Here is an 18759-nt window from a genome sequence, read left to right as displayed (position 1 = left end):
TTTTTCTCCTAAACGGGAGGTTCACATGTATGTTACGAAGGGTATCTAATTCACATGACAAAGGAAAACCATGAATAAAGACAACACTTTATATATCCTTTTTATTTATATAAAAATAAAATCTTCTTGTCTGCAGGATTGTAAATTCGTAACTTCAAGGGCGAGTTGTACCGATACCAAATTCACGCATGCGTAATACAAATATCTAGTTAAAACATCCTGTTACAAGTAAACAAATTATGTTCATGTGGATGAGATGAAATCTAATAATTTACATAAATAAAAGGGTCATATTTACGATAGTGATTGTTTTACAATCATAATTTACAAATTAAATGATTCAGATGCCCAATCATGTGTAAAAATCGGTGTCAGGAATCTAAGTTGTTTTGAAATTGTAATACACGAAATGAATGCGGCATACGGAGACTCAAAGCCAATGGTCGGCCCCTTAAGTCTTCAGAAGACTTGACGTCTTCTTCCACTAAAAAAACTCTTCTTACAGTTTTGCTTTTTCTCAGCCGAAATCCAACCAAACTTATTTCCTCAAATAGTTACATAAGCAAAAGACAGTTTTGAAAAGTTAATTTTCATTCATTATCTTATGATTCATAAAAACTGTCAATATAAATATACATGTACAACTTAATCTATTTTTTTTTTTAGATTTACAACTTTGTAACAAAAGAACTTTAAATTTCAACCAACATTATCTTTGAAAATTTTGTAATACTCAAAACCATGTATCATGAAATTTATTTTTTCCATATAACTAAAAATTCTCTTATTAAATTTTTTCCATAATACATGTTATGCAATTAAAAGCTTCTTTAATCATGTTGGAGTTTGATTTATCAAAACCCTTTTCTTTATATATAATTTTACATGTTCCTTTACATTCCTAACTTACCTTTTATAGTACACAGACATCGGTCCTAGGAATGCTTTACTGACATGAAGGAATGACCCAGGAGATTTCATACTTTCTAACTTACCTTTTAGAGTACACAGACATTGGTCCTAGGAATGCTTTACTGACATGAAGGAATGACCCAGGAGATTTCATACTCTCCAACACGATCTGATCATCCACTTGTACCTACAAATATTGCATCAAAATTACTTATATCTATATGCATTGTCGTTAGATACTTATACATTTCAGTACCAAATCTATATTTTTCAGTAGAAAGGATTAATTAGAGTTCATCTTTTTTATCAAAATATACATAAGAAAATCTTTCTCAGATCTGCATATATAGCATCAAGACTGCTGCTGTTGGAAAGGCCACTATTTCAAGGAGTCATGTTAAAATTTCAGCAGGCAATAATTCATTGTTAGATACCAAACTGAACGGTAAAAATATAAAACATGTGTTGTTGTATTGCTCTATATCATTTATCTTAATGTTATCTTTCCTTTAGTCAGGTACGGTACTAGTAAAAAAAAATTTGTTAAATGATATTTTTTTGTATGTTGAGTATACATGTTCCTGAATGGTATTATTTCTATCTTTTGAAACATTGAAAACAAGCAGAACATCTATATTTGACTATAGTATTCAGATTGCACGAGATGACAAATTATAGTTAACAATACCTACCACATCTCCTTCTGCTTTGACCTTGTACCTGGGCATGATCTTAAACTGGCAATGTTTGGCATTACTTTCCAGCAACTCAACCTAATTAAAAGAAAATATTTGGCATTACTTTCTATCTACTTAACCAAAATGTTTTGTACTTTATTCCACCAACCCAACCTAATAAATCTCTTGCACCTTAAAGACACCTTTGTAGATTTCGAAAAAGAGCAGGCTAATGCCACTACAAGGCAGCACTCATACCCACAAAATGGAAAGGGGTTAATATAAGTTGCAAAACTTGTTTCCCAATGCACTGTAAATAAATATGTTTAAACTAATAAATAGAAAATAGCTCTTTCTAGTAACAAGAGTGCACACACTGAAATGTCTCGCCTTCTTTACTAATCATTGATATAATGTTGATAGTCCTAAGTATAAAGCGTTATTACAACTGTCAAATAAACTTAACATTAAACAAGATAGTTAAACAAAGACCAATGAACCATGAAAATGAGGTCAAGGTCAGATGAACCATGCCAGGCAGACATGTACAGCTAACAATGCTTCCATACAACAAATATAGTTGACCTATTACTTATAGTTTAAGAAAAATAGACCAAAACACAAAAACTTAACACTGTCCAATGAACCGTGCAATTGAGGTCATGGTCAAATAAAACCTGCGGGACTGACATATAGATCATAATATATTTCCATACACCAAATATAGTTGACCTTTGGCATATAATATTAGATAAAAAGATCAAAACTTAAAAACTTAACTTTGACCACTGAACCATGAAAATGAGGTCAAGGTCAGATGACATCTGCCCGCTAGACATGTACACCTTACAATCATTCCATACAACAAATATAGTAGACCTATTGCATAAAGTATGAGAAAAACAGACCAAAACACAAAAACTTAACTATAACCACTGAACCATGAAAATGAGGTCACGGTCAGATGACACCTGCCAGTTGGACATGTACACCTTCCAGTCCTTCCATACACCAAATATACTAGCCCTATTGCTTATAGTATCTGAGATATGGACTTGACCACCAAAACTTAACCTTGTGCACTGATCCATGAAATGAGGTCAACCTTGTGCACTGATCCATGAAATGAGGTCGAGGTCATGTGAAAACTGTCTGACGGGCATGAGGACCTTGCAAGGTACGCACATACCAAATATAGTTATCCTATTACTTATAATAAGAGAGAATTCAACGTTACAAAAATTCTGAACTTTTTTTTCAAGTGGTCACTGAACCATGAAAATGAGGTCAAGGACATTGGACATGGGACTGACGGAAACTTCGTAACATGAGGCATCTATATACAAAATATGAAGCATCCAGGTCTTCCACCTTCTAAAATATATAGCTTTTAAGAAGTGAGCTAACACCGCCACCGCCGTAGCCGACGCCGCCGCCGTAGCTGACGCCGCCGCCAGATCAGCAAATTAAACGCATTTAGCAGAAAACTACTTCTTCCTGAAAACCTGTACAATACAATTAACCCATAGGTTTTTTTTTCATCAAACATAAATATCTGTACATAAGTTTGTGGCATGTTAGCATATTCATGTATAGCATCTTGACTTTAAGGTTCTTCATCCTGTTATTTCAAAATGAACCTTTAAAGTCAAGACATATACATAACATGCTAACAATAATTGCCATAATAATGTATCATATATATGACACTTTTTGTTATGACTGCAGTCAGATGTAACATGTAAATACAGATGTAAAGCTGTAAACCTAATAGAATGAAATATGATATGTAGGATAATCTATATCTCTTTTCCTGCTACCAGTCTTATAAATCAATATCTAAGTGAATAGATTCATTGTTCAAATTATTTCATCTGTTATATTCTACAAGTCTGCTTGTTAAAAGCTTAATTATAACAATGAAGTGGTGATGGCTATCAAAATTAGGTTGATCCTATAACATTTCATTATTTTTCACTCACTTTTTTTAAATCTAAAATAATTAAAATTAGAGCAAATTATTTTCCAGGATGTCAGATAATCTATAGATTGGCACATACTGTGGATTCATTATCATTCATGGGATACCAATTTTCATGGTTTTAGAGGGAACAGGTGAACCACGCATGTAAATGTTCAACGAAGTACAAATTTTCTATCAGGCCGTATGTAGACTTTGGCAAAACCAGGAAGTAACATATCCATGAAAATGCAAATTTTCCAAAAATCAACAGTAGTAAAAACCCTGGTGTATTGTTCACAGTCTTAGATATTCGTTCTTTTTTGCCGTATATCAACATATGGTAACATCAGGGGCGTAGCCAGAAGAAAACGATGTGCAAGCAACTACCGGCGAGCGGAGTGAGGCGAAATTTTTTTGGGACCCTTTAATGCAGAAAAATGTTTTTTTTTTCGGTTTTCGGTCATAGGACGGTTTAAAGAAGAGCTACAGGTAGATAGGACTTATAAACAATTTATGAACGTAAAACTATTAATACTTAAATCTTCTGAATAGAGTAAATCATGGTTAATTTAATACATAAACAACACATTTTTGAATTACAGAATTTACTCAACATTGACCAAAATCTGCTCTTCGGGTCTAAGCAGAAACGAACTTCTCTATTACTTTGTCAACATTCACACTGAAATCCCGATCAATATGCAGTAATGCTAGCAATGATAACCTGACGTTGTTAATTGTTGATCGTACATTTGTTTTCAACAGACTTAATAAACTGATAGATCTGCATGGTAGCACTCGCGAGATGTTATAAACCAGCGTATGTGTTCTCCATCGAGCGACCTCCCGATTGAAATTGTCCGCCAAATACATGCCAGGTCATTTTGTATGTCTCAGACAATGTTGAGAATTATTCGTTGGTTATATGTCATACAACACGAGGAAGCAGATACGACACAAAGAAGCTATTTTCTGATAAAACCAGACACCCTCTACTCTCCAATTCCGTTATCATATGGTCTGCGTGTGTGAACGCAAAATATAATGAGACTTTCCAATGCTCTTTTGGCGTGATCTCCAATAAAACGTTTAATTTGAAATGCCGTTATTTAATGAAAGTTTAATAAAAGTTCATCATTTAAAAAAGTGACAACATATAAGTTTCCTTTAACTATAATTAATTTATAAATTTTTATTTTGGCATTTTTTTTTTGCTTGCCAAATCGATGTGCACGCAACTGCGTGTTAGCGTATAGGGAGCTACGCGCCTGAACATCTTTTATGTATTGTGTTGCGTTTCTAAATAATTTTCCTGAGGTATGGGGATCACATTTGCAAGTGGTACAGGAATCACATTTTCTAGTTTCATGCGATCACATTTCCAACTGGTATGGGAATCACAATTTTAAGTGATATATAAGATGTAACTCATAAAGTTAAAGCTAAAGAGAAAATATATTGCAGTTGTTTTAATTACATTATTTAAATTTCAAACTTCTGGTTAGCTAAAACAATTTATAAAACAATTTGTGTGTAAATATTCATTGAGTCTATTGACTAGTTTATTTATTCATGCCATACAAGTTTATATGAAATATTTGAATTCATTGTCTCTATAAACAAGTTATTTCATTCCTTTACCAACTTAAACTTGATTTAGTTTTACAATGAGTCGATTATGTCTACTTAATTTTTGATGAGGATTGCGTAAGGCCATCTGATGATCAATACAAAGTAGATCACTGCTAGGGTAGACTGACACTAATTATTTAATTTTGTCACCTTTTACTTCTCCCCTTGGTTGTGAGAACCTAGATGGCAAACATCCTAACTGATTATTTAAATACCTCTAACAGCACTATTATCTTAACTCATCCATATATAGCTAATGGCATTTCTCTTATCTAAATCCTTTTAGAATAAACATATCTAAATCTATAATATAACTTATCTGATATTATCATTTGGTGTGTAAGCCAAACTGTTTTTTGGCATACAATATTTAGGTGGTCTCATTTTATTACTTGCCAAAATATGCATGTCTTTTCAAAAGTCGGCCAATGCCGTTTGTCATAACATATGTGATTGCAAGTAAAACTTTTTCAACTCTTTTACATACATATAACAGTGTTTGGCTATGAGTCTTCCTGATGAAAACAGTAATTACAGAAAAGCGCATTGGATGCATAAGATTTACAAAGTATTATTTTCATTGTCACTCTTTTGCCATCATAACATTTCAGTTTAAAACAGTTTACAGGCAGTCAACACATGCTTTAGGTCACAGTGCAAGTATGCCAGTAATAGGATTCCTTATAAAGTACAGTTATTTGATTTTTAATTCAAACATCCATAAAGTAAGCCAAAACTTTATCTGTAATTACCTATACATTATTCAACATCAATTCCATGTTTAGGTAATACACAGACAGATAGAAGACAGAGTGATAGGGCCATATATATTTTTCAACCATAATCAAACTTTAAAACCAAATAAATTTCAATGTTTAAATTTATGAAGTAAAAATTAAATGTGAAATTATCCAAAACAACCTCAATCTTGACCTTTTTAAGATCAACAACTATGAACTCAATATATTTGGCAGTAACTTTGATAATGGAAGACACTTTAATGATTTAAATTATTGATTCACTCACTGGTTCAATATAAACATTTAGCTGATAGCACAAATCCATTCTTTCATGTAGAAAACCATTATAATTGATGCTCATGGTATCAAAATACAAATTACAAAAAAAAATGAAGACCCACATTTTAATATAAGCTATTGATACATAATATACTCTAAAATATTACCAATGCTTGAATAATCTAAATTATTGAACACCATTATCATTATTATGAATATCAAAACTTTCATTTGTTCACATTATGATATTGGTTTACAGAGTATCTTGATATCGGACAAAATATTGATGTATTTTATGTTTTGCATTTTAATACTCATTAAAAAATAAATCTTACAGGGTATTATAAGTATCACATTAAAAGTTTATAAAAAATGCCTTTTTTACAATTCTTTGTTCATAAATGTGCTAAAAAAATGATTCAAACATAATGTTTAGAGTATATTGATTCTGATTCTGATAGTATAAACATATTGAAATGATAATTATTTTTATGCCTTTCAACCACTTGTTGAAAATAAATAAAAGTTACAACCAACAGTAATATTTTGAAAGTTAAAGTTATAAAGTTGAAGTTAACAATTGATGTTTCATCAGTATAGATTGGATAGATTTTTTTGTTTGATAAAAATAAAATTAAGTTAGGATTAAAATTACTGGTAAGCTGAGGCTTGATCTTTCAATAATGCTGATATAAAAAATAAAGACAACTCTCCACCAGAGACGAAATGTTCAGACAAATGTGAACTATTTGAGTTTCATCAATGTTCAGATAGAGACATTATTCTCATACTAGTAGACTTCAACCAATTTTAGTTAGTTGAATACTTACAGCCATGTTGTTACTTTCTGTCGACGATGTTTTTGTGGTACTAACATGGATATATTTCTGTGTGAATGAATGTTGTAACTGTAAAATAAATCATACAAATCTTTACTATTAAAATAAAAGTATATCATTAAAAATAATTTTGATAAAAATAAAATTATTATTTTAAAATATATATACATATACCTTCATAGTAATCATTAGTTCATTCATTGATGAACATTTTACAAAAAGAACTCTCCCTTTCTCAGTGTTTCTATCATGTTGATCACTGACAGGCTATATCTTCTAATTGACCAGAATAAGACATGTTTTATTGTTTGGTTGTTGTTTTCTTATCATAAGAAAATATCGTAAGAAAACAGCAACTTGACAATTAAACAAATCTTATTCAACTCAACTACTTTGGAAATTATAGAATGAATTGGGTTGTTTTTTAATAACAAAAACATATGTTGTGCAATCATGACATCCCAACATTTATCTGTTAGTAGAATCTTTTAAGTAGAAAGTCATGCTATGATTAATAGGGGCAGCATCTATTTTACCTTCAAAGATGCTGTGCAAGAGTTTTTTAATGGGGAGAAAATGTAGCACTTCATAAGTATCTATTTGTGGATCAGGATTTGACTGTAATAACATATTCTTCAAAGCACAAAACACAATAGCTTGAAGGGAATCTTCTTTAGTTGAGACTTTAGTTGTTTTATTAGTAAGACTAGATGTGTCAAAGCGACACGAATGGCCCTGTCCCAAAAAGTTGAATGAAATTAATAACTGAATAAACAGTTACATTTTTACAGTGATACATGTATTTGAAGATTGCAAATACCCATATACATACAGGAGACACTTACAGGAAACAGTGGAAGCCAACAAAAAAATATTTTAGAAAAAAAATTTGACATGAATAAAAATTGTAAAAAAAAATTTCTACATGTAGTTTGAGAGTCAGCTGATTATCAGGACACAGGTAACTAGATATCACCAAAACAAACATTTAAATCCTCAATTCCTTTACAGTCACGATTCTTATTGTTGAAATTAATTGTCTGTTAAATATATTGATATATTATGACCTTTCCACAAGTTGAATTAATTGATTTTGCATTTGAGGTTGAATATTTATATGAGAAGAAAAAGGCTATATGTTGGCAGTTATTCATTTATATAAAAAGCATAGTATTTTTTTTATGCTGCCATTCCTATGTTCATTAAACATAATATTTATATTAAGACATAACTTGTTTACCTCTACATTCAAAAAGTTATTGACTTTTTTTAAATCTCCATAAATTATTTCTAATGCTTTTAACATTATAAACTTATAGTATATATCTTATCTGATTTTACAAAGATTTTACAATTAGTTGTAAAAAGTAAAAGAATCAGTAATAGTTAGGTCACATAGTTTTCACTTAGATATCACATGAATTTGTGTTCTGCAAGACAAATATGTTCATTTCAAAGAAACAATGTGACCTTTAAAAGGTAGTTTATGCATTACTAAAAATACAAATTTGTGTGAAAAAAGGATATTTGTAAAAGAAAACAGTATAAAATAGAGATCATATATTGCTTACATAAAACTTATTATATAAAACAAGAATATTTGTCTTGATTGGAAACTTGGGGCCACAGTATACTATTTCTGATTAGTTTTGCTGGACCAAGTTTCTATTTAGCAAGGAAACTAAAAAAAAATAGTCGTCATGAACTCCTGTGAAAATGTCAAGGTGACCTAAACATGACTGTTACTTTCTTATTGTGTAGTGTAAGCAATATTGTACAATAAATTATGTAATAAAAAATGTTTTATGGTTGAAAATAATCTTAGAACAATCTTAAATATCTATCACATGCATAAGTTATCCATATCCTGTTTCCATTTCATTAAATGTGAGTAAAAGATGGTTCTTAAGAGTACATTCACATTAACACAAGTATTGACATATGCTATGATCCCATGTTATATCATTTTACCATACCTGTATAACTTGTCCGTAAACCACCTTTTTGCCTTGCTGTCTTTTTTGTTCCAGATTATTGTCATCATTTTCAGAGTCTGCAGCAAGCTGTGAAAATAAATGAAGAAACTATTAACCAATAAAACATAACATTACATAAAATTGAAATTAAGTAGGCTTTCAATTAGATTATAAGTGACATATGAAATATTTATTAAACAATGATGTAATTAGCATTGAATTGGGGTGCATGTCACATGTTCACATTCCTTTTTGTCTGAAGACATGTCTGAGGTTGTCTTTTTCAACAAAATCTTAAGATTTCAACCTCATTTTGATGTAAACTCTATAGTCTCTGTAAAATTTATTCACAGCTTTTTCAAACAGGGAAGGTCACACTATCAAACAGATAAGTAATTATATGGTTACACTGTCAGACAGATAAGTAATTGTATGGTCACACTATCAAAAAGATAAGTAATTGTATGGCCACACTGTTAGACAGATAAGTAATTGTGTGGTTACACTGTCAGACAAATAAGTAATTATATTATCACACTGTCACACAGACAAGTAATTGTATTGTCACACTGTCAGACAGATAAGTAATTGTATGATTACACTGTCAGGCAGATAAGTAATTGTATTATCACACTATCAGACAGATAAGTAATTGTATGGTTACACTGTCAGACAGATAAGTAATTGTATTGTCACACTGTCAGACAGACAAGTAAATGTATGATTACACTGTCTGACAGACAAGTAATTGCATGGGTTACACTGTCAGACAGACAAGTAATTGTACTATCACACTGTCACACAGTTAAGTAATTCTATTATCACACTGTCAGACAGATAAGTAATTGTATTATCACACTGTCAGACAGTTAAGTAATTGTATTATCACACTGTCAGACAGATAAGTAATTGTATAATCACACTGTCAGACAGTTAAGTAATTGTATTATCACACTGTCAGACAGATAAGTAATTGTATGGTTACACTGTCAGACAGATAAGTAATTGTATGGTCACACTATCAAAAAGATAAGTAATTGTATGGCCACACTGTTAGACAGATAAGTAATTGTGTGGTTACACTGTCAGAAAAATAAGTAATTATATTATCACACTGTCACACAGACAAGTAATTGTATTGTCACACTGTCAGACAGATAAGTAATTGTATGATTACACTGTCAGGCAGATAAGTAATTGTATTATCACACTATCAGACAGATAAGTAATTGTATGGTTACACTGTCAGACAGATAAGTAATTGTATTGTCACACTGCCAGACAGACAAGTAAATGTATGATTACACTGTCTGACAGACAAGTAATTGCATGGGTTACACTGTCAGACAGATAAGTAATTGTATTGTCACACTGTCAGACAGACAAGTAAATGTATGATTACACTGTCTGACAGACAAGTAATTGCATGGGTTACACTGTCAGACAGACAAGTAATTGTACTATCACACTGTCACACAGTTAAGTAATTGTATTATCACACCGTCAGACAGATAAGTAATTGTATTATCACACTGTCAGACAGTTAAGTAATTGTATTATCACACTGTCAGACAGATAAGTAATTGTATGGTTACACTGTCAGACAGATAAGTAATTGCATTATCACACTATCTAACAGACAAGTAATTGTATGATTACACTGTCAGACAGATAAGCAATTGTATTATCACACTGTCAGACAGACAAATAATTATATTACCACACTGTCAGGAATGTTCCTTTTCAAAACACCTGCCTATTTCATGATTGCATTTTTGTAACAATTATTCCTATTAACAGAAACTGTTCAAATTGTTAAACCAGATCTCAAAGCTTTCAAAAAATTTTTTTTTTAGTTTAATGATGTTATGATGTAATTATAAATCCAATATCTTGCTCCATTATTTAACATAACAAAATCACACCACCAAACCATCATCTTCACAAAAGTTACCTCTAAATGCAGAGTTTTAAGTATTATATCAATATTTTAAAACCTCCTTTGTTCGATGAAGAATCTTATTAAAATACTTATTGAACTTCTGTATTTAAACCTATTTTCTCTTCTTGACAAAAAACAAAGTTATTGAATTTCTGTACTTGAACCTGTTTTTTTATTCTTGACAAAAAGGTGAAGACACAGATGAAATAACAATCGCTCAGTCATAACTTTTTCATTAACAACAGGTGCCCTAGTCCTTTACATTCATGTAAATGCAATTCTACAAATATTAACATGAATATACTTATTGTGTCAATATATCAAACATTATATAGTCATCAAAATAGAATAGAATTATTGATTTTGTCTCTAATAGTTGGGAAATCTGCGATTTAAATTTTCTTTGAATTCTTAAGTAAATATTGAGTAGATCAAATCCTCTGTTTGGTTGGGAAAGGATCAATTTAATACAGATATAATAAAGCTTCTTAATAAATGATTACGACTTATCTGGATAAACTCTAACGATTTTATGTTACTCTTGTAATACTTAATTAATATTAATTTCTATTTTTGTTAATTGTTGAAGATCTGGTATTATTATTGCTAAGTCAGTTATACAAAACTAGCCTTTGCTTCTTTGGTCATTTGTGTTTTGTCTAAAAAAAATGCTTGTGTTGGTATCAATAGGGGGATTTAGAGAGCAGGGTGCCAGGTCCTCATCCCTCCCTTTTTGTTTGGGAAAAATTTGGTTGATTAAATAGGAAATAACTGAGGCAAGACTGGAGCAGATCCCCTATTAGGCAGTTAGGGTTCCCCCTCCCCCTTTTAGGAAAATTTATGGATCCACCAATGGTACCTGTGAAATTCACTTCAGTTTGTTGTCCAATGGGGTGTGCTGTTTCTCTGAACATTTTTAACTAACATTCATGAAAGTAGTTGTGAGTCTATAAAGTATTATTTTTCTTAAATTACATTATTTTTCCAAAGTTATTTTTGTATTTTTATGGTAACTATTTACATGACTGTATTAAATAAAGATTAAATGTCAATTCCATAGATCAATATAAAACCATTTTAAAGTTTAAAAAAGGATAAATTATTCACAATGTAATTTTTAAACTGATTTCTATATACAATGTTTTCAAAAGGATGCATCATAGAAACACAAAAGCATTTCAAAAATCAATTTCACTTCTTCTGGAAAGTTGAAGTTGTAGAATTATTAAGCTAACTACTGTAAATTCAGAAATTATTGCTAGGTTTTTATTATTGCGATAAATGTGACAGAGTTGTAGACGCAATAATTAAACTTGCAATTTGAAATATTTTATATAAATTTAACAGGATTTTTCTATAAAAATTGTAAAAATTAAAACCACTTTTAAGTCTAAAATGACAAAATCATAATAATAAATGCACGCAATAATTTCTGAATTTACAGTAATATCTTCCATGTATTTAAGATAACAGGGATGTTGTAGAAGACCAGCGTCTAGGAACTTTTGTTTACAACAATGATGTATCTAGCTGAATATTATGGTAGTCTATATATATAGTCCATTGTCAGACGGTATATCAAATGGTTTTTCATGGTTTACATCAACAGTGTTACTTAGAATAAAGTGGTAGATTATACAGTCCATTTCATGGTCTGTTCATGGCTTAACTAACAGCCAAGTTTAATAGTGGTAGTCTAAATTGTCTATTTACAAATAGAATATGAAATGATCTGTTCATGGCTTAACTTACAGACAAGTTTTTTGGTGGGTTTTTTTTTGCGATGTACAGGTACTCTTTATTGTCTATTATGTTCACAATATATTAAATGAACTTCTCAAGATATCAAGTTATGGCCAAGTTTTGTCACGATATGCTCTTAAATGAACTGAAGAAGTATCACATATACACCTACAACTGAATAGCCACAGTGACCTCTTCAAATAATTGACTCAAATGTAAATTTTATTAATCTGATTAATCCTAACCCTTTAAGACCTTTAATCTGATTTATCAAATATGAACTTAATATTGTGTTAAACATAAACTGCATTATAATGACTGCACAATATAAGCCACAATATTGGTAGGAGACAATAGTAAACTTCATGTAAAACAGTAATATAAAGTATACAAGAAAAGGTTCATTTAATAGGACAGTTCTTTTGTAAATCGAAGCATTTGGCCACAGGTAATTAACCATACATATGATGATCTATCTGACAAATTTAAAACAAGGGATTATAACACTTGTAAAATAATCTATAAGAAATAATCAGACAAGGGTTATCATAAGTATGGTATACATTGTCTGTATAAATCACAGATAGGGGTTCATGATGTCAAACTTTAAATGTCTAGCATGCTGCACCATGAAATTCCTAGACAAAATAGTGCCTGTAAGATGATTCCACCTTCTAACAAGGTGTCAGCTGATTAATGTTGGTCTAAAAATCAGATCCATTTAACTTTGGTAAACTAATGCATTTGATATAGTTTTTCTACTCTGATAATGATCTCCAAGGGTTACTGGGAAAACAAAATATGGTCACTTGGTCTTCTCCTGACCGGCAGTAAAACGCTTGCCCAAGTGGGGTGTCCGTTTGGCTGTGCGGGATTTATCAAGTTCACAGTCACGTCTGGTCAGAATGGGGACGTTAATTCCGATGCCTCCTGTAAAGAGAGTGCCACGCTCTTAGGACTTTAAGAACCCTTGCAGCAACTCTTTGAGGGGTCCGTAGGTGGCCTGTTGCAAGGCAAAATTTCTGTCCCTATCCAATATACCCTCATTTTCCAGTGGCAGTCTAAATTTCCCATCATCCCAATGGCCTCTATTATGACAGACCTACCTATTATATTTATTGTTAATTTGTTTTCGTCCTGAACATGCATGAAATATTTGCCACTAGACTTTAAGCAACCAACAACCAATCTGATAATGATGCCCTTCTTTGTGTTTTGCAAAAAATGTGTAGGCTAAGAGCACATGCAAGCACTAACTAAAAAAATGTTGCCTATCTTTTTTTCCATTTTGGTAGAAAAAATAAAGTTTAACTGCAAAATCTTTTAATATTCATAATATCTGAAAAATCTTCCTGACATCATATTTCCCACATACTTTAATTATCTTTATGCAAAAAAAAAATCCTGCTTTTGTAATATATTAACTTTTAGGTTAAATCCCCTGTGTTGTTGATAAATTTATATAACATCCTGGTAAATCATTGGTGACCGTGTTTTAAAGACATTATAATTTTCAAAATAAAAAATTCCTAATGTATTTTAAGTTTTTTTTTCAATAATTGAATAATTGCCAACTTTTGTTTTTCTGAAAAGAGAGATAACTAAAATTTCACACTGGTATTCGACACTAAATCAAATTGAAATTAATATTTCTATAGTTGATCTAAGCTGAGGTGTTTTTTTTTTATAAAATTACTTTCTTTACAGTACTTTTTGAATTTATTTATTTATTATAAATATGATTCATTGGTCTTCTGTCTTCAAGGAGAAAAAGAAAATGTAACAAGTTATCTAATACTTATGGCAATACCAAACATTGTTTACACATAATAAGAGTTACCACAATATCAAAAACAACCTTGGTATGTAGATATATGTTTTATCCTAACAGTTAAAACCCAACAATGGTAACTTAACCTAAATATATATTACTGATCCAATAATCTATGCATTATGAATAGCATTTAAATCTTGTAAAGGACCTTGAAATTTTTTAAAAGTATTCATACAATACACACAAAAAAACAGTATATAAAATACATAGAATGAAAATCAAATAAATTAACCAATAACTTTGTAATTTATGAAAATTTATGTCAACAAGTGTGGACACATATCAGTGTGGATAGTGTGTTTGAATGTTTCACAAGACTTAGTGTGGACACATATCAGTGTGGATAGTATGTTTGAATGTATGACAATGTTTTCTGAAAAATAAATGTTTTTTTTTATGTTTTTCCCCATAGTGTTCAAAGTTAATCTGTGTTCCACAGAGACTTGCATCCAAAACATCAGACCAGTACAATACACTAAAACATGGTCTTTACTCAATATTTGGCTTTTAAGTTTGGGACTGTCATTGAGAAAACACTATTTGTTAGATTTTTTATAGATTACCAAACAATTGTGTTAACATATGTTCATCTGTTCTGCTTCTGGATATTTAAGACAAGATTTCAAAACTAATAAAAGAACATATTAGGTTAATTTCTGCATGATGTGCTTTTTATCTGCAAGGATCATCCAAGTGTCATACTGCAGACTAAAAGAAATATAAAGACAATGATTCTCTAATATTTGAATTGTAGAATTGTTTTAGTTATGTGGATAAATTATAAATGAAACCTGAAGGAGGGTTTTTTTTTTTTTGTGGTATAAATTTAAGTGCTTTAATCTGGTTTAAAACGTAGCAATAAATATAATAAAAATTTGAAATCTTAACTTTTGTACTACAACTATGTGAAGTGCAATGTATGGCCTGGTAAAGGTGGAAAATTACACAATTAGACAAATTCAATCAACTTATCAAACTGGTAATAACTGGTATCATTCTGATATTGAGAATAGGAAATACAAGATATTAAATCTTATTTGACTTGTCAAGATAGAGATTTTTCTTGCCTGCTTGAACAGCTTACTAAAAGAAAAAAGGGCTTACATATATGCAATAAATGATTGTATCTTGAAGCATGTCTTGTATTATGCTTTTAAATACCTTCAATTCTTTACATAATATTAATAAATCTAGGTCAATTGCTCTTTTGTGTTTTAATTCTGAATGTTTTGATTTAAAACCTTTTCACTAATTGAACTTTCCTAATGAAAGGTGTTGAAAGATGCACTATAGAAATCAAGCTCTTCCAATTTAATGGAGGTGATTTTTTTGTCTAAGTAACAGTGCCATTAAATCAATAGGAACTGTACCAGAAAATAAATAAAAAAAATAACTTTCCCTTTTATGAGGAGTTTTGTAAAATACTTAATATTTAATAAACAATACTTTATGTCCATCTACACAACACACAGGTAATTAACTGTACAATCTAAAAAATCTAAAATTAAATTATCTGAATTATCTCCCCTAATTAATCAAATTCTCTGAATAATTCAAAAAACATTTTTTTCTGTAAAGTAAGTAAGTTAGTAATTTTTTATTATAGTGACATGTGTAATAACAGTTCAGTAAAGTACAAATATATTACATACACAATAAAATACACCCGACCCATTGGGTCTATAAGTCACTTTCAAATCATAAAACTTAATTCTTTAATCAGGAATTTCAAACAAAATAATGAATCAAAGAGCTGAAAGCTCTGAAGAAAAATGACGCCACTGTCTCTAATATTGGGATAGTTTTTATGCAAGTCTTGATTTTCACATACCGTAATTAGTTTAACAATGCAACATGTCTCGTAAGCATATAATTAATATACTTATATGTGTGTGTGTGAAGTGAAGGTGCCAACTGGCTGGGTTTTTTTTTAAGACAAATGAATAGGTCAAGACTACCTGAATTGTACAAATAAATACCGTAGAAAGGCTTCTATATTTCTCACTGGTACATAGGCTGAATCCGGGTCCGTTCGCGCCCATTCACGTTTGCACCAACTCATGTTCGCCCCCTTTCACTTTCACACCCTACATGTTCGCAACTAATCTTAATTGGTTTTGTGTTTAATAACTCTGTAAGCAAGTGTTTTCTTATAAGTATAATTGTTGTCATTGTCTCAAAATAAAGTGAGACAGCATTTTTTTTTTGTGTTGAATAAATGTTTTGGATAGCGTATTGTTAAAGATAATAATAATCGTTTCTAAATAAAGTGGTATTTTTTCAACGTTTTATTTAGCGTTGAATAACTCTTAATCATGTTTTGGTTAGTGTATTGCTATACTTTGTTTCATTGACCTCTTTCATAATGAAGTGAGATTCTGACTATTTTTTTTCTGTGTGTTGAATAAATTTTATCATGTTTTGGTTATAATAGTGGATTGCTATATTTTGGTTCCTATATTTTATTGTTTTGTTGTTTCAGATCAAAGGGCTTAAAAACAATTATCTTTTGTGTTTTTCCTTTAAAATCTTCAATGTTTTACTCATACCAAGCTAAAAATACATTCAGTATTTACACCAAAGCAATTTAAAACAACAATCATGATTTTCCAATTATTCAACTTGAATTTGAATTAAAATTGGGCGCGAATGAGTAGAGTGCGAACGGACCTTGGGTGTGAACGTGCGAGGTGCGAAAGTGTATTGGGCGCAAACAGACCTGATACCACATAGTCTGAACCCCCTTCTCCCACAAAATATGATGTAAATTAAAAACAAATTGTTCAGAGAACAATTGAAGTCTTTCCACTAGAAAAGATCTATTTTTATATTGAAATATGAAAAATCAGTTTAAAATGTTAGTTCCTATGGCTTTATGACGTCCTATTAACCTATGACCTTGACCTCAATTTCAAGGTCACAAACCATGGACCTTGAATCAAAATATCCTAGGTCTTTAATATGTTTGGTTAATGAGTACTACCACTTGACGCGTAATTTTAAATGTAAGATGGACAAAAACTCCCTTTTATTGTATGCGCAGCCTTTCAACCAAAATATACAAGTAAGGACATGTCGCAACTAATAATTTATGAAAAATTATTTGTCAAAATGTCATACAGTATTTGAAAAGAAGTGAAAATAAGCCAAAATCAAAATTTATAATATGACCTTGACCTTTGACATTGACCTCATTTTCATTTTTAGTACCAATGACCTCATGAAGACCCTAGGTCTCTATCAGTTATGGTTTACCAGTTGAAAATGCATATCGCTTGAATCAAATGAAAAAGGGGGAATAACTCTCATATGGAGTCCCCATAGAGCTATGGTTCAAACGAATATTCTTATCCTAAATATGTAACGAGCAATTTGGTAAAATAAAATCTTTTACGGTTACGAAGGAGAGGTGGCCACAAGAAAAACAGTGTTTGGGGAGATAACTCTTACAACGTAATGTATTTTGTTATAATTACATTTGATATATGTTTCATTATAATACTTTATTCTGATTGGCTAACTGCACATCACATGTTATTCCTCAAGCAATTGCATCACTCAATAAAACTTTTCATTCATGATAACACGTGGTCCCACAATAAAGTGCACAGATGAATTGAATAAAAAAGTTATAAAATTCGTGTTTTCATGATCCTAGCTAAAAAAAGTAATTATAAGTATTGAATGTTTCTTTTTGTAACCTCATAGGGTTGCAAAAGCGTTGACCGTGTGCACATTTTTAGAATGAAGCGCTTACGCGCTTCATACAAAATATACTTCGGTCAACGCTTTTACACCTCAATGAATTTACAAAAGAAAGCATTCAATACTTAAATGCAGTTGTAAATTTTTAAAGCAAAAAGAGTTAATACTAACTTTCACTTTTTTGGATGTTCATGTACATTTTGAATGTATTTATTTTTCTCAACTACATGAATTTTTTGGTGTATTTTTAATGATATATATGAGTAGTCCAAATAATTATTACGTCTGGCAAGGCTTTTTAAATTTTATTCTGGGACACCTTCCTATGACCACAAGGCTTATGTTAATTTTTTTCTGGGACGCCTTCTTAGGAAGCCTTCCTACGAACGTCTTAGGAAGGCGTCCCAGAAAAAAATAAAATAGCCTTATTGGATATTTTTATGCATTATTTAACCAGTTAAGTCTTTTACAGGATTGTTTGTTTAATGCTGTTTAAACATTACTGAAAAAAAAACCA

The 18759-nt window shown here is 30.7% G+C and overlaps 1 protein-coding gene across 1 annotated transcript in view; it reads right to left on the bottom strand.

Moving 5' to 3' along the window:
* LOC139514694 (inositol 1,4,5-trisphosphate-gated calcium channel ITPR3-like) overlaps nucleotides 1-18759 on the bottom strand; it is a 127544-nt gene that overhangs the window by 92820 nt on the left and 15965 nt on the right. Inside the window, exons 4-7 of the mRNA XM_071304200.1 lie at nucleotides 9019-9105; nucleotides 7034-7111; nucleotides 1605-1685; nucleotides 996-1099 (exon numbers count right to left, since the gene is read on the bottom strand). Of these exons, the coding sequence (XP_071160301.1) occupies nucleotides 996-1099; nucleotides 1605-1685; nucleotides 7034-7111; nucleotides 9019-9105 (350 nt within the window). The remainder of the gene's footprint in view (nucleotides 1-995; nucleotides 1100-1604; nucleotides 1686-7033; nucleotides 7112-9018; nucleotides 9106-18759) is intronic.

This window comes from Mytilus edulis, chromosome 3, assembly GCF_963676685.1.
Source record: "Mytilus edulis chromosome 3, xbMytEdul2.2, whole genome shotgun sequence".
Lineage (NCBI taxonomy): Eukaryota > Metazoa > Mollusca > Bivalvia > Mytilida > Mytilidae > Mytilus > Mytilus edulis.
Note: the sequence above shows the minus strand (reverse complement) of the source record. Positions and strands in the feature narration are given on the sequence as shown.